At 38.6% G+C, this 21,997-nt stretch overlaps 1 protein-coding gene across 3 annotated transcripts in view; it reads right to left on the reverse strand.

Moving 5' to 3' along the window:
* The window catches only part of INTS9 (integrator complex subunit 9), a 106,512-nt gene that overhangs the window by 27,995 nt on the left and 56,520 nt on the right, over window positions 1-21,997 (reverse strand). For all 3 annotated transcript variants that reach the window (XM_082726881.1, XM_082726882.1, XM_082726883.1), the window contains 2 exons: window positions 9,917-10,037; window positions 9,146-9,280 (listed from right to left, as the gene is read on the reverse strand). In XM_082726881.1, the coding sequence (XP_082583007.1) occupies window positions 9,146-9,280; window positions 9,917-10,037 (256 nt within the window). The remainder of the gene's footprint in view (window positions 1-9,145; window positions 9,281-9,916; window positions 10,038-21,997) is intronic.

The raw sequence follows: 21,997 nt of genomic DNA on the forward strand, positions 1-21,997 counted from the left end.
TGAGGCTGATGTGAGGTCATGATCTGAGTTGAAGGCAGACACTTAACCCACTGAGCCACCCATACCCCAACCCCACCAATTAATTTTTTAAATTAATTTTATTTCTTAAAAAAATTACTTCCAAGTTCTAATGTAAAAGAGATTCTCAGTTTGATACATAACAGCCTGATACATAACAATGGGCTTCTGAGGGCTCTATAAATGTACAGATGCCAAATAAATGCAAAACATTGTGTAGGTGGCATATATATATATATATATATATATATATGGTATATTATAGTCATTATAATCATTATAAGTCATAATCATTGTAAGTCATTATAGTCATTCTTTGTTCTTTTTTAAAAATTTTATTTAGTTTAGAGCGAAAGCATGTGAGCAGGGGGAGAAGCAAAGGGAGAATGAATCTTAAGCAGACTCAGCATTGAGTGTGGAGCCTGAAGTAGGACCCAATTCCATGATCCTGAGGATCATGACCTAAGTTGAAACCAAGGGTCAGAGGCTTAACTAACAGCCCCCCAGGTGACCCTATTTTAATCATTTTTTGCCAGATTTTGACCACCAGGCTTTTGGGTCCCTGACCCACAAAATGTTAAGAACCACTGCCCTAAGGCATAAGTTCCCATTCACAGCCCTTGCTTTCAAGCCATCTCTCTTCTCATTGTCCCTCACAGCTACCACCCACCTTGCAAAGGACAGAACTACTTGTCTTGCCTTCAAGGCCAAAGGTCAAATGGGAACAGTGTGGTGACTGGAAGAGCTTGGTCTCCTAGGTTTGTTGCCAGTCCCAAGAGTGTGGGGGAGTCTTCAAGGCCAGGAGGGCTGAAGCAGTGGGACAGAAAACTTTCTGGGTCTCTTTTAACAGTCAGAAGAAGGATGGGGAAAAAAAGAAAAACAATAAAAAAACCAAACCGAAACCTATTATCAATAGTAACAACAACAAAATGTCTACCACACAATACAATTTCTAGTATTTCAAATCTCAGCCTTAAATGGAAATCCAAGTCCTGTTCTAGATTAGTTTCTAAAACGAACCCCAAATCCTGTAGCTCCTCATGTTCAGGTATATGTAGTTTTGTTCTATTATGCTGGTGATTTTCACATCTAAACTCAAGTCCTACTCCTGAAGTGAGGCAGCATAGATAGGAAGCTATTGAAATAATGTGTACCACATTGCTTTTTCAAACCATCATAATGGAAAAGTTGGTGTGCAAATATAAGTTCACAACCCACAAGCAAATCCATTAATTTGACTCCTAAGGCCAGGAAGGCTTGGGCTCTAATATTAACCAAAAGTGCGCACTAGTTACTGCTAACACATTTATGGGATCTACCCACAGCCACCATCTGTTTTGTTCTATTAGTTACCGTCTTTAAACTGTGTCTTATGCCTTCTTTTTGGGCAGAATGCACATCTATTTGGAGTAGGTATTTGTCAGGAAAAAAAATTTTTTTTAACTTAAAATAACTTAAATGTCTAACTGTGAGAAAACAGATACCTTCTTGCATATCCGTATGATGGAATACTAGGCAAATATCAAACATGTATGGAATACTAATGAACTGAGGAGTGCTCATTACATAGTTAATGGAAAAAAGCAGAAAACCAGGCTGCAAAGAGTTCTCTCTTGATGGTAGGATTATCACAATTTTTATTGCTTTCTCTGAGATTTCTGTTACTTTCCATAACTACTACAATAAATACAAATTAATCTTCTAATCAGAAATATAAGGAATAATATTTTAAAACAAAACAAAAATTCCACTAGAGTTCTCAACAAGACAGAGTCAACACAAGCTGCTGGCTTTCTTGTAGAATCTAAGTTGAGAGAAAGCAAAGAAATAAGGGCATCTGACAATTTTGAGAAAATAAATCACCATCATGAATTCCTGGGGAAACCATGGGTGCTGGAATGGGGACAAAATGGCAAGCAAGAGCCAAACAGGGCTGGGCACTGCAGGAAAAATACAGGCTGGCAAGGAACTCTTTGTCCTTTTCTCTCTCCTCCATACTACCACTGGCAGACTGTGGCGGGTTCCAACACACTGTGAGGCAGAAAATACCAGAACAGTGGGGTAAGTGTTTAAAAAAGGGATAGGCAGCCCTACCAGCCCTTCCTTGCTCCCTCATACTATGAGGCTAAGTAATAACAAGGCTCAGTGGTAACAAGTAAGGAAGGCAAATTCTGGGGGAAAAAAGCAGTGCCTATAGCAGAGGTACAAAAGATTTCCTTGAAGTCCAGGTAGTAAGAGCTGACAGGGAAATAAAACAAGACCACTAAGGAAAGCAACACCTACTAAATACAATTAAGCTGAAAACTGACCCCACATGGAGAATTAATAAACCAGATGGGACAGTAGAATATGCATTAAAAAAGTCCATACACAGGGCGCCTGGGTGGCTCAGTGGTTAGGCCGCTGCCTTCGGCTCAGGTCATGATCTCGGGGTCCTGGGATCGAGTCCCGCATCGGGCTCTCTGCTCGGCAGGGAGCCTGCTTCCTCCTCTCTCTCTCTGCCTGCTTCTCTGCCTACTTGTGATTTCTCTCTGTCGAATAAATAAATAAAATCTTTAAAAAAAAAAAAAGTCCATACACAAATAAAAATTAGTAAAATAAAAATGATTAAGTATAAAGAAAAATATTTGAAAATACTATGTCTAAAAGTATAATCATTGACACAAAGAACTCAACACATAGGTTAAAGAGCAGTATGTACAGAGCCAAAGAATGAATTCATGAGCTGGAAGATCAAGTTGAGGAGTCCTTTCAGGAGGCTTTAAGAAGGAGATGGGGGGGTTGGGTGGGGGGCAAGGTGGAAAACACAGTGTCAATACCTAGAAGTTTCATAAGGAGGGAAAAAAAAATTAACCAGAAGGAATAAATAGGGGCACCTGGGTGGCTCAGTGGGTTAAGCTTCTACTTTCGGCTCAGGTCATGATCTCAGGTCCTGGGATCGAGCCCCACTGAGCAGGGAGCCTGCTTCCTCCTCTCTTTCTGCCTGCCTCTCTGCCTACTTGTGATCTCTCTATATATATTAAGTAAATACAGAAAATCTTGAAAAAAAAAAAAAGGAATAAATAATTTTAACAATGATTAAGATTCTTTCTGTGTTAAAGGAAACTGCAAGATTTCTCAAAGTATTATACTGATAGAAAAAAAATACACATTTAAGATACATCATAGCAAAAATTAAGAATACTGAAGACAAAGTGAAAATTCTAAAAGCAGATCGTATAAAGGAACACAAATCTAAAGGTCTTCGCAGTTTTTTTGAAAGATTTACATTATTTTTTGAGAGAGAGGGAGCAAGCAGGGGGAGGGGCAGAGGGAGAGAGAGAATCCTCAGACTCCCTGCTGAGCTCAGAGCTCAACGCAGGGCTCAATCCTGGACCCCTGAAATGGCAGAAGCCAGAATCAAGAATTGGTTGCTTAAATGAGGGAGCCATCCAGGTGTCCCAGGGCTTTGCAGTTCTTAACTGCAACAAGGGTACAAGTGGAAAAAGAAGAAATACCTTCAAAACTTTATAGTTCCAAAGTTCTTTTCCTTGAATTTTATATCTATCCAAGCTATCATTTACATGTGAGGAAATACTAAAGATGTTCTCAAACTTTAAGACCTCACAAGGGTTACCATTTTAGGACTCTCTTGGTGAACATTCCTCAAGTATTCCTGGAAGAAGGAAAGTAAATCTAGAAGGACTATGAGATGTACAGGACGTAAGGTTGGGGGAAAAAAACTCAAAACTCAGTAAGGTTCACTGTTGTCTATAATAATATATTCAGTACTCTACGTGCATTCTAAATAACCCAGAATTAAAATTCCAGACAGTATGAACACGGTGGGAGGGTGGTGGGGTGGGGAGGAAGAAGAAAAAGATGGCAGAGAAAAGAGGAAGACGTGGCTCTGGAGGGAAAGAAAAAGATATTGATAGGCTCAGGATACTCAAAGGAAAAATAAATTAAGGAAAAACCCAGAAGAATAATAATCAAATACATGTGTTCAAACTTACCGAAAGAAATTTAGCCATCTAAAAGAAGGGAAGAAAGGACAGAGAAAAGAATAAACTAAAAATACCATGAAATAAGATTGCAAAAATAAGCCCTCGATACAACAGTAATTACAGGAAACATAAGTAGTTTCATTGGGGCACCTGGGGGCGCTCAGTTGGCAGAGCATCCGCCTTTGGTTCAGGTCATTCTCCCAGGGTCCTGGGATGGAGCCCGGCTTTGGGCTATCTGCTTCCATGGGAGTTTGTTTCTCCCTATGTCCCTCCCCCTGCTCATGCTTGTGCTCTCTTTCTCTAAAATAAATAAATAAAATCTTAAAAACAAACAAATAGTTTTAATAATCAAAAGGCCCTTGTGGTTAAAAAAGAAAAAAGAATCAAGGCGCCTCAGTGGCTCAGGTGGTTGAATGTCTGACTCTTGGTTTTGGCTCAGGTCATGATCTTGGGGGCCCTGGGACTGAGTCTTGCCTCAGGCTCTGCACTCAGTGGGGAGTCTGCTTTCTTTTCCCACTTGCATGAGGGTCTCTCTAAAATAAATAAATCTTAAAAAAAAAAAAGAAAGAAAGAAAGAAAAGAAATCCCTTACTATACTGTCTACAAGGATTTCACTAGAAAAGGATACAGAAGGAATGAAAAGAAAGGGATGGAAAAGAATACTAGGCAAATATGGAGTGGGGAGAAAGTCTTTCGGCTTTTAATGCAATTTTGATAGGAAAAAAAATATGCAACCCGGTAAAACATAATGATCACGAACATATACACCTCTGACTACAGAGCTTAAAAATAGAAGAAGCAAAAACCGGTGAAAGTACATGGAGAAACTGATCAACAAACACATCCTTTCAGAAACTGGAAGCTAAACAAATATGAAAGACCAGAATAACACAATAAACTCAAATGAGTAAATACATATAGAAAAATTTTCATTCAACAGTGAATACAGTCTTTTCCAACATACACAGGACACTTAAAAAACAGACTGTGTTTCAATGTAACTTCAGTGAATTAGTAAACTTTTATTCAAATGCAGGAAGGCAGGCAGGGAAGAAGGAAGGAAGGAAGAAAGGAAGGAAGGAGGAATTAAAAAAAGGAAAGGAAAGGAAAGGGAGGGAGAAATCCAGAAACATTTAAGTATGACTTGAAAAAAGTCTCTCATCTAACCCTAAGTCTAATCATATTGGATGGACTAGAAACAAAGAGACAAGCACTACAAAACAAACTTTGGCTACTTAAATTATGAACATTATGAAGGAAATTATGATATACTTAGAGATGAATGACAGAGCACTATGTATCAACAATTTAACAGAGTTAAATGATACTAAGAGAGAAACTGATAGCTTTAAGCACAGTTATTGAAAAGCACAGAAGGATGAAAACCAATGAGGTAAGTGTTAAAAGAAAAGCAACAGAGTAAACCCAAAGATGGGAGGAAGGAAATAATAAAGGGCAGAAGAGAGAATAAAAATACAACAATTAAAAGCAAAAACTTATTCTTTGAAGAAAATCACTAATGCAGACGTACTTACCAATTTATTCCAGGAGTGTTTTAAAAAGATCATTGAGATCAAATATGGCTTATCCCAAGACTACAAGGACAGTTAAATATAAGAGAAGCTAATATTGTAATTCACTACATTACTGGTCTAAACGAAAAATATCACATGATCATCCTATAGACTCAAAAAAAGCATTTGGCAAAGTACAACATCTACATTAGATCTTTAAAAATCAGAAAATTGGGAACAGAAGAGAAACTCTTTACCTTGCTAGCTAAAATAAGGGGTAAGCCAGCTATTTAATGAAGAAGCTACAAAGGCATTCCCTTTAAAATCTAGTACAGACAAGGCTGCCACTATCATCACTTCTGTCTACTTGGGACTACAGTATGTAGTTGGTAAGACAGGAACAAAGAAAGAAAAGAAAATAGGATTGGAAGAGAAGTGACAAAACTGTTACTTCTTTGCAGATAATATCACCATCAATAGATAAATATTAGAATATAAGAATTCAGTACATTGTTGAATATCAGATCAATCAGAAAAATTAATACTGAGATGTTCTGCTCAGTAAAAGCTACCTCTCTTCTTCCATTTGGGATACTATATTTTTGTGGGCGTCAATTCTCTAATTCTTCTTTCCTTTTTTTTTAAGATTTTATTTATTTGACAGTGAGAGAGGGAACACAAGCAGGGGAGTGAGTGGGGGAGAAGCAGGTCTCCTGCTGAGCAGAGAACCTGATGTGGGGCTCAATCCCAGGACCCTGTAATCATGACCCCAGCCAAAGGCAGCTGCTTAAGTACTGAGCCACCCAGGCACTCTAACTCTCCATTCTTATTCAAGATCATTTTTCTTCCTTCCACTTTTTATGGGTAAATGTTCCTGCAACTCAGTCTTTCCCCTTCAGCTCTGTACAGACTTTAAAAAATCTGCTGCTCCTCTACTTTGTCTCCAGGCTTGCCATCACATCCAAGTTCCAGTTCTCTATTTTCATCTGTCGCCAGTGTCCACTCAAATTCCTACTCATCATACCCACTACCCCCTCCTGAAATTGGAACCCCCTCTGCCAACTCCACATCGACTGGATTAGTGTCATCATCATCATTCTCAGTATCATCTAAGCAAGAAATCTCTGGCCTGTATTTTTCCTTCCCTGAAAACAGAAAGCATTCAGTAAGCATTTGTTGAATTAAAGACCTGTCAGTGTCTTCTCTGTCACTCCATTCTTCCCATGTCAGGCTTAATCCAAAGTGCCACTCCCCTCTACTTATTAGCTTATGAGATCACAACAGCAGCCTATTCTTCCCACCTGGGGAGATGCCACTCAAGTAGGTCAGCAGCTGGCCTTTCCTGTAAAGTTTAACTCTAAAGCAGAACTTTGCTGTTACACTGTGCAAGCGGTCATACACAATCCATTACTAAATGAATGTGGTTCTACTGCAATAAGACATTATTTACAGATACAGGTGGCAAGCCAAACTTGGTCCATGGGCCATAGTCTGCTGACCTACAAAGCGGACTATTAAGTTTTTCCAAACCTTAACTTTTCTTATCTCTGCTAATTCAATATAGAATCCAATTATCTGGGTAAAAGAAAATCTAATTCATTATTTTTTTTTTACATACAACCCTGGTTACCAGCTAGAAATTAAAATTAATTACTTAGGTATGTTGCTCATCACTTTCAAGACCTTATTTTTCCTTTAAATTTACGAATCTTGGAAGAATAATTTACTGGAAATTACATCAGTAGTACTGTAAAGGCTTTGATCTAAGCAGGACAAATCGCAAGAGTTGGCAGCCAAGTAATCTTTCTGTCTTTTATGGAAGAATATATCAAGAATGATAGAAGCTGCCAATAAAGTATTTTGATTTAATGAAGCAGATTAAGATGACACTGATGGGCTTCTGATTTCAATAAGCGGGAAAGGCCTAGAATTCTGCTAGCTATAGGAAAAAATAGCAACTTGTCCCCTCTAGACCTTGAGATGAAACTTGATTATAAAAGAAGGTATGAAATAAGCCAATACAAAGTGGTAGCTCAGATGCATCCTTTGTTCTAGACCTACAGCAGTTATTTTTTTCCTTCATATTAAAATAGGATATGAAAAAAAAAAAAGTATTTTAGCCTTTGCTAGGTCAGAGGTAGATTCAAGCAAATTGTGTGCTTTCTGTTTGTCACAATAAATCTATGTGAAAGCCAAAAAAAAAGGATATGGACTTCCCCAAGTTATCTATGTATGTACCCATCCGTCAGCTGACATCTAATCTTCTCTGCCCCTCCTTTACAAACATGAAAAGAATCAAGATTTATGAAATGAACAATAATCCCTAAAAAGGAATAAAGAATATATTTGTAACAACGGTTATGTACTTAGCTACTTGCCAAATAAGACTGTTAACGAACAACCAACTTAAAATCTCCTAATAGCTTCCCTCTACATGTTAAAATAAAACCCAGGGGCGCCTGGGTGGTGCAGTCAGTTGGACATCTGACTCTTGGTTTCAGCTTAGGTCAGGATCTCCGGGTTGTGAGATCAAGCTCTGTGCTTAGTATGCAGTCTGTTTGAGATTCTTTCTCCTTCTCCCTCTGCCCCTCACACTCATGCTCTCTAAAATAAATAAATAAATCTTTAAAAATAAAATAAAGTCCAAATTTCTCATCATGGTCTACAAAGTTCCATGTGACCTGGCTCTGCGAATCTCATGGACATCCCTACTGACTGAACTCAGCACACTGCAGTCACAACGGCCTCTCGGCTCTTCTGAACATGGATTCATGAGCTGGGACTGTGCCTTTGGGGTCAGATGAGTGCTTGATACGGAGGAGATCCTCAATAAAGAAATAAATAATATTTGCTCAGTAAATGAGTGATCATTTCTGTTCTATATCAGGCCATGGTAACTGCAAGTGGTGGAAAATCTCAGAATTCCAGAGATGAACCTAAAGACAGCCCGATCTCACAGAGGAACTTGCAATCCTAAATACTGGGATGTGAAAAGTCTAACTTTCATGAAGAGCGTCTACAGAATACAAAGCTTCAGTTAAGCAAGACAAGCTCTAGAGATGGGCTATGTAACACCGTACCTAGAGTCAATAAGGTATAGTACAAAAATTATCAAAAGGATGGATCTCATGTTCAGCATTCCTACCCTAACAACAACAAAAAAAGGATACATGTAGAAACCAAAATTAGTAAGATTTAAAAACAACTGAAAAAGAAAGACAATTACCATATGATCTCCCTGATATGAGGAAGTTGAAAGGCAAAGTGTGGGGTTTGGGGGATAGGGAAGGAAAAAATGAAACAAGATGGGATCGGGAGGGAGACAAACCATAAGACTCTTAAATCTCACAAAACAAACTGAGGGTTGCCGAGGGGAGGGGGGTAGGGGGGTAGTTATGGACATTGGGTAGGGGGGTAGGGTAGGGTTGGGTTATGGTAAGTGCTGTGAAGTGTGTAAACCTGGAGATTCACAGACCTGTACCCCTGGGGCTAATAATACATTATATGTTAATTAAAAAATTGAAAAACAAACAAACAAACAAACAAACAACTGATGATACTCTGGATACATTATGAATTTGGGTTAAATAACCAAAAACCTGAGTGTTAAAAGAGAATTAGAATTACCTGGGGATGTGTGGTAAGCAAGGAGGATCCGGAAACGTACGATACTTTCTCATAATGGGACTGGATAATCCAGTTGGAACTTCCAAGGGCATAGCCTGAGCTTAGCGGAGTCACCTGGACTGCACCAAAAAGCTCCTAGAAAAGAGCCACAGTAAGAATGTGTGATGAGCTTTCAGCAGTGCAGTCACACCAGGTAACTCTTTGTAGGGAAAAATCTCCAGAAATATCCTTGTCCACTTAAAGAAAATTAAAGTAAAACAGAAAATATAAAGTAAAGCAAAAAAACAAAACAAAACAATGGAGACCAGATAGGCAGACCCAGAAAGCAATCCTACAGTTTTGACCTGCCCCCTCTCTGAGTTTCAACCTAGCCACATATACCAGGCTCCCAGGCTTTACTCATCAAAAGAAAGAGATGACAGATTACCAGAAAGACCAAAGAGAGAAATACTTGGGTTTTCTTTTCTTTTCTTTCTTTCTTTCTTTTTTTTTTTTAGGCTAGGCATTAATCTCTCAGTCATTCTACACTGAGTGGCTCTGGGCACAAGTTAACAAAAATGGGAATCCTTAACTACCTGGTCAGAGTTCAAAAATTTTACTTGCCAAACTGCTTCTTGATCTGTTTTATACTCCCTATTTCCTATTTCACTTGTCCAAAACCTATAAAGTTGCACCCACCGTTCTGAAGTGAATAGGGTGAGATGTCCTCCTCCCAAAGGGTAACAATACAAACTGAAAGCATTCATGTATCACTTAAAATTTAACACTCACAATTTTCTGAGAATATCCCACCAGCTGGATTTTGCTAAGGGCAGAGTTCACCTCTTGCATTGTATAGCATCTTCTCCAGGTTGATACTTCCACTGCGTCCTTGAGTGGAGAAGGCAACAGCCTGTAAATGCATCACAATGCCAACTTTTTATGTTATTGCGGATTCCTTTCAAATAATCTGTCCATTTCATCTCAGTTGTCCAACTTACTGGCATAGAACTGTGTATAGGATTCTTCTGTAATCATTTTTATTTTCTAAGTTTGGTAGTACTGTCCCCCTCTCATTTCTGATTCTAGCAGTTTGAGTATTCTCTTTTTTTCTTTGTCAATCTAGCTAGAGGTTTGCTAGTTTTGTTGATCTTAAAAAAAACCAAAAAACTTTTCTCTATTCTTTTTATATTTTTTATTCTGTTTATCCAGCATATAGCTAGATATTGTGTGTGTTTTATTTTTTAATCTAGTCTGGTCATCTCTGCCATTTGGACTATTTAATCTACTCACATTTCTTATTGATACAGCTAGATTATGTTTACCAATTTTTTTTTTCTCTATGTCTCATGTCCTTTTTGTTCCTTTGTTCTTCCTTTTCTACTTACCCTTTGATACTAAGTAAGTATTTTCTGATGTAGCCTTTTAATTTCCTTCATGGTTTTTCACTATATTTTTCTGAGTTATTTCCTTAGTGGTTGTTCTAGGACTTATCATGTATGTCTTAACACAGAACATTTCTACATGAAATTTCAAATTCTTTTTTCTGTTCATGAATGATAAGTGAAATATACTTCATTCATGGGCCTGCAAAGCTATAGAAAAGGACTGAGTTAAACATAGTTGAGGCCTGGCATAAAGGAGGAGAATAAAACACAATTTGTGACTTTTCAGATCAGCATCAGGAGTATCCCTTAAAACAAGCAAACAAAACTTTGTCATTAGAAAAAGACTGTATCATTTGTTCTAACAGAATTGGGAACAGACCTGGGTAAGTGACTTCCCTGAGATTCTCTGTTTAAATAGGTCAAGGAACTTCTGGTCAACTGAAAAGTGTGCATTAGCTTTGCTCTCTCTCCTGAAATACCACTAAACATAGTAAAGAGCTTTACACACACACACACACACACACACACACACACACACACGTTCAAGACAAAGAGAATAAGAGGCAACAGCAACAGCATTTTAGAAAGTGGAAAGTAAAAAGACAACTGACTTAGCAGATACAGGAAAATTTAATTCATATTAATTTATACTGCAGAACCCATAAAAAGCTCAGCAATCTGAAACAATAGGCACATGTGGAAGTGAGGTTGAAGGTGAGCCTAAAAACAAGAGGATCTGTTGAAAAAAAAATACTGATAAGAAATAGAACCTTCCAGTTCTCTTCACTTAGTCCAGACAGCTCAGCGACTGCCTCTTCCCTTCCCACACGTGTTGCTAGAGGTTGTTCTCTGGAGAAATTAAAAATGAAAGTCTAGACTAGGGGAAACCATTAATACCTAGAGGCAGCTTTGTTTAATAAGCAAAAGTTTATATACCAAGAGTAACAATTTTCTTCTCATAAGGCTCTCAGGACACTATTAGTCAGGCTTATATCCTCCAGGGTAGCTGATCAGAAGAAACTTCTCTGAAGAATTTGATCGGCAGCAAAGAAAAAAATCAATTAAAAGATACTGACACTGGAGGTTTCGTGATAAAATGGCCCAACCCGCTTACAGTATGGTAAAGTCTAGAATTCAATAAGTCCTAACTCATGGCACAGACTGTCTAATCAGTTTTTTACTGTCCGACTCCTAAACATAGCCAATAACCAAGGATCACCATACGCTTGAAGAAAGTCTCTAAAATGATAAAGGCTAACACAAATGAAGGGAGGAGGAGAGGAAGTAAATTAGGCTAGTAGCATAAAACTTTATTTATTTTTTTAAAAAGATTTGTTTATTTATTTATTTGAGAGAGAGAGAGAGAGAGAGAGAGAGATCCCAAGTAGGCAGATAGCAGGCAGAGAGAGAGAGAGTAGAAAGCAGGCTTCCCGCTGAGCAGAGAGCCTGATGTGGGGCTCAATCCCAGGACCCTGGGATCACGACCTGAGCTGAAGGCAGAGGCTTTAGCCCACTGAGCCATCCCTGCGCCCATCATAAAACTTTAAAAGGTAGTATCATTACTATCCTTAGAGAGATAAATAAGATAGACTAAGAAATAAGAAGTGACTTCTATTAAAAAAAAAAGGGGGGAGCATTAAGAGAAAAAAATAGCTCTTGGACATAAAAATATGACAGTATACAGACAACGAAAGCATACCACCGAAACCTACCAAAATTTCAAGTAAAAACAAAAAAATTACACAAGACACAAAAGAGCCACATAAAAGAAAAATCAGAAAAGTTTCAAAACAAGGTGACGGAACTTAAAAAAGTTAGAAATTTAAAAAATTTTTTCAACAATGAAGACTAAATTAATAGAAATATGAGTGGATAAACACACAACAGGTAAGAAGAACATAGGAAGAAAAGATTAAATGCTAAAAAGAAATGAAGTGATAAAAAGACTTTGAAAGGAAGTGGCAGATAATGAAGACAGGCAAAGAAGAAGCAAAATATAGAGAACAGGAGTCCCTAACAGAAATCCAAACAAGGGAACAGAACAAATACTAAAAGCTCTAATTGCTAAAATAAAAGGAGGCTTGGAGTTAAATACTGAAGGGACACACTGCATACCTGAGAATACTGACCCAGAAGAAGTAACACCAGATATATTCTGGGAAAATATTTACACTTTAAATAAACTTTAGAGCAGCTAGGCAAAAAGAGTGAATGCTTTACAAGGGAAAAATACAATACTAGAGTTTCAACAGCAGTGCTGTTTTACTCAAAGAAAAAAACGGTAAAATATTGAAGACATTCAAAGAAAAAAAATGCAAGCCAAAGATAATACATTAACAAAACTGACTCTCAAGTTTACAGAGCACAGATAAACTATTATTAACCTGCAAGAACTCAGGGAATATTGTTCTCATGATCCCATCCTGCGGTATTTTGTGAAGAATGAGTTTCAGACAACCTAAATGACTATAGAAACATCGATACATAATCTGGTACTGAGTATTAAATATATAGTCATGTAGAAGTAAGACCAAATGAGGATTAAAAGAGAGAGGGAAGATAGTATGTAATGGCTGTAATATATCTGATAATATAATATGAGCATGGAAAAAAAAAGGGAAGGAAAATACACATACTCTTTCCTCCAAATGATGACTTAGAAATAACGACGAATGCAGGAGTAATAAGCATTGTTAGCAACCAGATCAGGAGCTGACAATTCCATTTCCCACTAAAAGATTACAGAGTTTTTTTTAGAGAAATGGGTGACTCCAGATGTAGGGCAAGGAATGTACAAGAGGAGTCCTAAACATCTTGCTAAAGTACATAGCAAGGAAACAATCAAAGGGTACAAAGGTCACAATAAAAGGACACAGTGGACAGCACAAAGAGGCTCACGGTCCAAAGCCAGGATAATCTGAGCTGCAAAAAAGACAGTGCTGCAATGGGTCGAAATCCACGATATATGTGTCAGAGTGGGCTGTAATTAGATTGGGGCACAGAGAGGGGCTTCTGAGTTAGTGGAAACATTTATTTCAGACATGGGTAGCATTTATAAGGATGGCTGCTTTATAAAAATTTATTAACTATGTATTATTATTATTTGTTGTTTATAATAAAAAGGTTAATTTAAAAAAAAATTATGGGGCACCTGGGTGGCTCAGTGTGTTAAAGCCTCTGCCTTCGGCTCAGGTCATGATCTCAGGGTCCTGGGATTGAGCCCTACATCGGGCTCTCTGTTCGGCAGGGAGACTGCTTCCCTCCCTCTCTCTACCAGCCTCTCTGCCTACTTGTGATCTCTGTCTGTCAAATAAAATAAAAAATAAAATAAAATTATGCCAAAATAAGAAATTATGACAGCAGAAGTGAAAAACTCATGGTTCAGTTGGGAGGCAAACAAAATATTTCAGGCAAAAGAGCAAACATAAACAAAGAGAGGGAAGAGAGGGCAGAAAAACAGATCTGAGTTCCAGTCCAGGTGGTTCAAAATCTAAGTAGTGAGAGTTCTAGAAAGAGGGAAACACAAAACATGACAGAGAAAATTTTAAAAACAAACAAAAAAAATTTTGGTGGTTTTTTTTTTTGGCCAAAACTGAAGTCCTTGTTTTTTTAGACTGGCGGCAGGGGGGCGGGGGAGTGTCAGCAAACATGTTTTGTAAAAAGCCACAGATATTTTAAGCTCTGTAGACCAGTCTGTCACATCATTCAACTTAGCTGTGTAATGCCCCAGACAGTATGTATATGCATGAGTGTGGCTCTTTGCCAATCAAACTTTACCTGTAACAACTGTGGCAGGCCAGATTTGGCCCCTTGAACAGGGGCTTGGACACAGCTGGAACCTCTGTTCTGGATGGTAAGGACCCACTAAGTACTCAGCACATGAGTGAAAACTGTCCTTCATTAAGACACATCATCACAAATTTAAGGAACAAGAAAATTCTTAAAGTTTCCACAAAGGAATAAGTGGGATACATACCAAAGATATAGACTCAGAACAGTACTGGACTTTTCAGTGGCATTTCCAGAAGCTAAAGAAAACTGTTATCACGTCTAGATTTCTACCCACCGGAAGGTAAGGGTAGAACTAAGGCATTTTAGACAGGCAGGGGCTCAGAAAATTGACCTTCTGTGCATTCTTTCTCAGATGTCCCCAGCAAAATGAAGGCATGAAGAAAGACCCAGGAAATAGAGCTTCCAACAGAATAAAGAGCTGAAGATATCTTCAGGATAATGGTGAAGGAAATCCAAAACTGGGAGCCATGCAGCAAGTCCAAGAGCAGCTGGGATCAGACTGGGAAAAGACAGAAGGCTCTGGGAGAAGATTTCCAAGAAGATAAAATTGTTACAACACCCAGCGAGTTTGAACATACTAAGGAGAGACCTATACAAATGGCAGAGAGGTTGAAGATATATCAGTAAGAAGTATGTAGGAAACTAAGCAAATAAGCAAACAAGAGCCCTATTAACTCAAGGGAAAACAAAAAGTCGTGCAAGAAAGAAAAAATAACCCTAACAATGTTATGTGGCCTGTGCTAACCTAGCATACAGATCACATTGTTCCAATCCTCTTCACCTTTGTTTCTCCAGCAACAAAATACTAATAATTCTTCCCTTTAGCTTCTGCATAAACAGACACAAGATTTTATTTCGCTTATCTAACCTATGTACACCGGATTGCTTTAGGTTTTATAATATTTATTCAATAAATATTTAGCCCTGACTACGGCCATAGCATTGAAGTCCTGTAAGAGATATTAACAGGAAAAACAGAAAGGTCTCTGCTCATAAGGAGCTTAAGTCCAGAAAATTTCTACAGTGGTACAAGGCAATAAAGAGATGTCAAAAGTCATGAGTCATTGCTGCCTGCAGACTTGCCTTTCCTCACCAAAGGGTTTAAATGGTACATTAAAAATGCAAATCTACACACACACACACATCCAACCCTCCTCTCCTTCACTTTAATGGCTTTCCATTAAATTCAGGATAAAATCAAAGGCTCTTAGCATGACTTTATAAGGCCCTTCTTTATCTGGGTCCTGCCTCACCCTTTGTTCTATAAACTGGGCTATCAACAGCTCTCTCGGTGCCAGGCTCCCTCAAGCCTGTAACCCACCACACTGTCGTCTTCTGATTTTGCGTGGACAACACTTACTCCTTTAAAATCTAGACCATTTGTCACTTTTTCTCAGGTGTTGTGACAGCGGTCAAGGCCAGGTGCACATCTCACATGGTCTTTGGGAACATGGCCTGACTGTGTATCAGAGACAGGGAAGTGGCACAGAAGGCCCCTCTGGACGGCTCCCAGTGAGGGCTGCTGCCACCACTTCTCTTCTCCTTCTACATTCCTACTGACTCTCTGCCAACTCCTCAGAGGAAGGAGAGGTTTCTCTCCCAGGCAAAGGATGGAAAAAAACAGGATTTACAGACTTGTCTGCCTATAAATTCCAGTGTTACCTCTTCACCTCTGAGCCTCAGTTTACTCATTTGTGAAATAGGGAGAGCAGCACCTTTCTTTCAGAGTCGTTCTGTGAGGGTTAAATGACATAATGTATGGGAGTCTCTGACACAGAACAGATGCTGAACACAGACGGACTCTAATTGCCCCCTACCCCCAGATGCAGCCACTACAGCTCAGGAGTATATGCAGTTCCCACAATACCATGGTAAATAAACTTCAGCCTGGGGTGAATTAGTTCAATGAGCAGCAATGACTCTGAACTTGAGTACCCCAAGCACTGCTCTACATGCTCTCAAGGAAAAATCTAAGCTACTCTCCTGCTTTAGCTCCTCCTTTAAATTTCTCAGGATCAGGGAGCACCAGGGCTTGGGCCCCCTAGAGCTGACCTTCATTAAAAATAAAGACTTATTCTGGGTTGGGTAGGAGCAGAAAGGTTTCTTAACTTTATGCCAGAGCAGGAAGGCTATTACGGGAGTGGCCCGAGAGGGTGGGGCCTGAACCTAGACTGCACATGTCTGCAGCCTAACGGCATCTTTCCACCTAGGTGAATTTGGCTGCTGAACTGAGTCACCTCCATTAGAGGGTGGGCAAAAAGTCATACACAAGGCTAGATTAGACCCTTCCTTCCTCCCTTCTTTCCTTTTTTTTTTTAATTTTTTTTTTTATTTTTTTATTTTTTTTTAAAGATTTTATTTATTTATTTGACAGAGAGAAATCACAAGTAGACGGAGAGGCAGGTAGAGAGAGAGGAAGGGAAGCAGGCTCCCTGCTGAGCAGAGAGCCCGATGCGGGACTCGATCCCAGGACCCTGAGATCATGACCTGAGCCGAAGGCAGCGGCTTAACCCACTGAGCCACCCAGGCGCCCCCTCCCTTCTTTCCTTCTTCCTACTTTCTTCCTTCCCTTTCTTAAGTTCTTTATTTAAATTCAATTTAGTTAACATATATTGTATGGTTAGTTTCAGGGGTAGAATTTAGTGATTAATCGGTTGCATATAACACCCAGTTTCATTATATCAGGTGCCCTCCTTAATGTCCAACACCCGATTACCCCTTCCCCCCACCCACCTCCCCTCCAGCAACCCTCAGTTTATTTCTTAGAGTTCAGAATCTCTTATGCTTTGCTTCTTTCCTTAGTTTCATCTTATTTTATTTTATTTTTTTCTGAGTTTCATCTTATTTTATTTTTCCTTCCCTTCCCCTATGTTCAATCGTTTTGTTTCTTAAATTCCATATATGAGTGAAATCATAAGGTATTTGTCATTCTCTGACTTATTTCACTTAGCATAATACTCTCTGGTTCCATCCATGTTGTTGAAAAGGGCAAGATTTTATTCTTTTTGATAGCCGAGTATTATTCCATTCTCTATATTACATCCTCTTTCTTTACTATGGATCTCCTTTTCCCATCCCTTGACAATCAGCACTGCCATTCTGCAAACATCTGGGCTTTACTTTCTTCCCTTTGTTGTCCCTTCCCAGCATACTCTCCCCCTTCCCACCTAGGACAAGGTCCTACAAAAATTAAGCAGATTAAAATCTGGAGTAGTCTTTCTCCAAATGAGGCATTTGGCTACTGTTTCCACTCTCTGTTAGAGATTAAACAGTCATATATTCAACCTCCAGATTAAGCCAGCAAATGCTCTGAGCCCTCAGTAAGGGAAAAAGGGAAGACTTAAGATATGAAACATTTACTATTTCTGTCTTTAACAGTTCAGAACCTACTTCTAGAGAAATTACTGGAGTGTTTCAGGTAGGGAAATGATTTCCTTAAGTCAAACAAAGGACATGTGAAAAATTCAGATATATTTCAACTTGGATCTTTTCTCATCTTCTCTTCAGAGTAGATGGCATAGAAATAATAAATTTATGTTCCAAAGAAACTAAAGAAATCATCTGTTTCTAGAGAAACTTTCATGATGATTTTTATCAACCAGTTTACTACAGCATTGTTGGAGACAACAGCCTTGTTATATACAACAACAAAAACAACATATGTCTTTATTCTATCATATCATATTACTCACATAGTAGTGTCTTTTTGCATTTTCATATCCTCAGCACTGAGCGGTACCCAATACAAAAGACAAAACACCTGTTCATTTGTTGCCCCAGGAAAGGTACGAACCAGTGAGCCAATTACTAACAAGTTCTGGCTGCAGTGTACCAGCAAATTTGGCAAGAGGTTGGGCCCTATGACACTTTGTGAAAAATCCAGAGGTTTCCTTTTTCATATATGTTTGATGACAAAATTTTCACAATTTGGTGAATTTCCTATCAGTTAGAGAAAAGACTTAAACTAGGAATTACTCAAGGGACGCCTGGGTGGCTCAGTTGGTTAAGCAGCTGCCTTCGGCTCAGGTCATGATCCCAGTGTCCTGGGATCGAGTCCCACATCGGGCTCCTTGCTCAGCAGGGAACCTGCTTCTCCCTCTGCCTCTGCCTGCCATTCTGTCTGCCTGAGCTCTCTCTCTCTCTCTCTGATAAATAAATAAAATCTTTAAAAAAAAGAAACACCCCTAAAAAACCCCACTAGGAATTAGTCAAAAATGCTGCTGACTTTTTCAAAAGACCAAAGCTTCAATATTTTTTTATATAATGTTAATTTCCAATTCTTTTCTCTCCTTCCTGGTGTGCACTGGCTGATTTTAACTAATTCAGCCACCTCTCCATCATCATCCCATGTTGCCATGTTTTTGCCCATACCCTTCCCTTATTTTAGAATCTTCTCTTCCCTTTTCGAAACCCTACTTAACCTGCCAAGTCCAGGCTAAGTCTTGCCACTTAGTACAAAATCTTTGCTTGATAAGCTCCTTGGGTACAGGGACTATGCCTTGAACTTTTTTGGGCACTTTCCTGCAAACTTACCACGATGCCAGGCACTTGGCAGTTAATCAACAAATAAGTCATCTGAATTCCATATTTACACACACAAATTCTTTTGGTTAACAGCCTTTTCTTACTCCTTTGAGATATTTAGTCACTTTTTCACTATTTCCTTCTATCCCCTAACATTCTAACCCAGCTTTCCCTAAAATTCTGCTTATGCTTTCTTGAGGCCATAATTACAGAGTGGCATTTTTAGAACCATTTGAAGCCATTAAGATTATTGGCTGATTCAGGATAAGATGGATAAGGAAACCCAGTGGGAACTAGTTCTAATTTTTATGGCTTTCTAACTTATCAAAGTCAAGTTCCCAAAGTCTAAATGTTTAATAAGTACTTTCTAAAAGATTTCATTGTTTTGTTTTTTCTTATCATATTGAATGCTTAATAAACTTTCCCCAGTGCTCCAACATCATGCCAGAGCTCTGCTGTCTCTTCTTCCATCTTACCAGCATCCAACAAGCAGCAAAGACCAGGTGTTTGTGTTAAAAATGAAGACTTTAAAGTCCACAAGGACCACTTAAAAGCTTGTAGATAAAACACTGGTTGGGCATTTTCTAAGTGTGTGATGAATGAAGGACTCTGCAAAATGAATATAAGAGCAGCACACAAAGAATATAAGAAGCAGAAGTCTTTTTCCTCTCATTACAGCAAAGTGTGCTTAAAATACATGTGGATGGGATGGAGTGGAAATGTGTTAGCAGAGTGGTGATTTTTACAGAGTTTACTGAAGTGGAGCCTGATAATCAAGCATTTCTCAATACTAATCTGAAACTATATAAAGCCTGATTTTTGTTTTAGATCAATTTATCTCTAAAAGGGACAAAGGCAATTGCTCAGGCTACAAAAGCGCTATAGAAACAATTCTCCAGAATACCTAAACTACCTCTGCTTTGATTCTATTCTTATCAAAAAACAAAAAACAACAACAAAAAAAACCCCTCCTCTTATCTTAATCTCTTAAGTGAACCTGCTGACCAGACCAGAGTGTCCTAACCTTTTTAGTTCTGGAGCCAGGCAGATGTCTCAGCATAAAGTAATTAAATGGGATTTTTGTTTGTCAGTCAATATCCTGGGAGTTTAGTTAGTCCGAATCAGCCCCTCAGAGGCTAATCAACCTTGAGTGAAATGAAATGATTAAGTTTCTGGAACTGCAAAGCTCAAAGACAAGTGCTGATGACTTCACTGAAGTACTTGCCATTCAATGAACGCTGGCTGAAGGAGCCTCTCTCCCTTGAACATCTTTAAAAAACTATAACTGAAGTGAACCCAGAGATACTTAAATTCAGTTTCCTTGTTTTACAAAAAAAGAAAATGAGTCCCAGTGTCTGGATGACAGGGCTAACAGGAGGCAAGAGTGGGATTAGAAAAACGGTTTCCTTCATATACTACCTTGCTTTCATCAGGAAAGGTGGCGTCTCAAGATAAATTAGCCTGTGGAAGGCAAAGGTGTGCTGATTACTCAAAGGGTGTTATGTCAGCCAAGTCTATCATTAAAGGGAAAAAGGATGCTGATGTTTACAGAGCACCTACTATGTGCCTGGCACTGTTTTAAGGACTCTCATGCTGATTTGGTCCTCCCAGCAGCCCTGCAAAGTTGCTAATATTATTCTTATTTTATAAAATTTTTATAAATGAGGGAACAGAGCCTAGAAAAAATAAACTGCTACCACTACTAAGAAGCAGATACGAAATTTAAACACTGGTCTATTTGATCTCTAAACCCATAGCTTTAATTTTTTCCCTACCATATAGTTAGACCTGATAAATTCCTCTATAAATGCCCATGGAGCATCAGAGCAGAGGAACTTCAACTATGTTTTCTTTCATGTCTTCGGTAAGGTATGAATCCACATTTTAAGTAACAGTGACTACTGAAAATGGCTATAACATTTTAGCAAGGAATATATCGGTGCACAATTCCTTAATGCTCGCAAGAGGGTTATGACAATATCCTGTAATGATTTCTTCTTAATTATAACTAGATTTCTAGCTGGTTTAGTTTCTTAAGTGGAATATTCCACTTTAAATTTTCCTTTTGCAAACCCTAAACTTCTAGTGTGGGTATGAGAAAGTCAGAGACTCAAAAATTACATTGCAAGGCAGTCTCCATTTCCTACCCTTCAAAATCTCTTTTTCAAGAAGAGTAAACTGCAGCATCAAAATAAGGAAGAAAGATGGCTAACTTCTAAATAAATCTCAGGAGGAGTGTCAACCAAGGCAGGGAGTCCCATAGCTGCCAAAAAGCAAGAGTAATAGCTTCTTTTGGTAGACATACTAATACTAAATCAAAAGCTAACTCAAACTAATTTCAAATGATTTAAGAGAGTTTGTCAGATCCCTTTGACCAATGAGTCTGAAAGATTTTAATTTATTAGTTTCTTTAGTTCACAGTCTTATTAAATAACTTAAGCTACTAAAATGCATCAATTCCAGGCACTTAACCAAGAGACAGCCTGTGTAAAGTTTAAGTCAAAAACCGGGGACTTGAGTCTCCAATTCAACTCAGAGGTGTTTTGCTTGGATCATACAGGATTTTATTTTAACGTGTGAGCCAACATCTTAAAAAGATGAAAAAAACCCTCACATTTAAAACATCCAGATTTTGAGTTTAACTTAAGAAAAGAAAAAAAAGGGGGGGGTATTTGGCAGCAATGGGCTCACGTTTCCATCTGGCCATAATCTGCTGAAGCTGTGTGTCAGCTGCCCCTTTAGACGGGTGCGGCCACTGGTCCACCTTACTCCTGTATCTACCTTCCCCATCCCTGGAGACAGCGGAGTCTATGATCCCTACCTGAGGCCTCTCTTGACAAGGTGAGTACAGGAATTAAAAAGGCGGGGGGGAGAGGGAATGGAAAAAAAGACACAGCTCATAGCACTTGGGAAAAATGTCTACTGTAATGGACAGCTAAAAACTAGTGTTTCTCAGTTTAGTTTTGCCACAGTACTTTGGGACACTGGACAGAAACTGGCACGTGACAGAGAGAAATTATAAAGTGATGTAAATCCTTTGGCATAAATGTTATTCAAATGAAACACTTTTAGTATTCTGGCCCAAGGTTAAATTCTAGGTGAATATTTCAAAAGAACTCTTTTGTCTGATGTTAATTATAAAATAGCTCTTCAAATTCCTCTTACCACT

Source organism: Mustela nivalis, assembly GCF_964662115.1.
Source record: "Mustela nivalis genome assembly, chromosome: 4".
Taxonomy (NCBI): Eukaryota; Metazoa; Chordata; class Mammalia; order Carnivora; family Mustelidae; genus Mustela; species Mustela nivalis.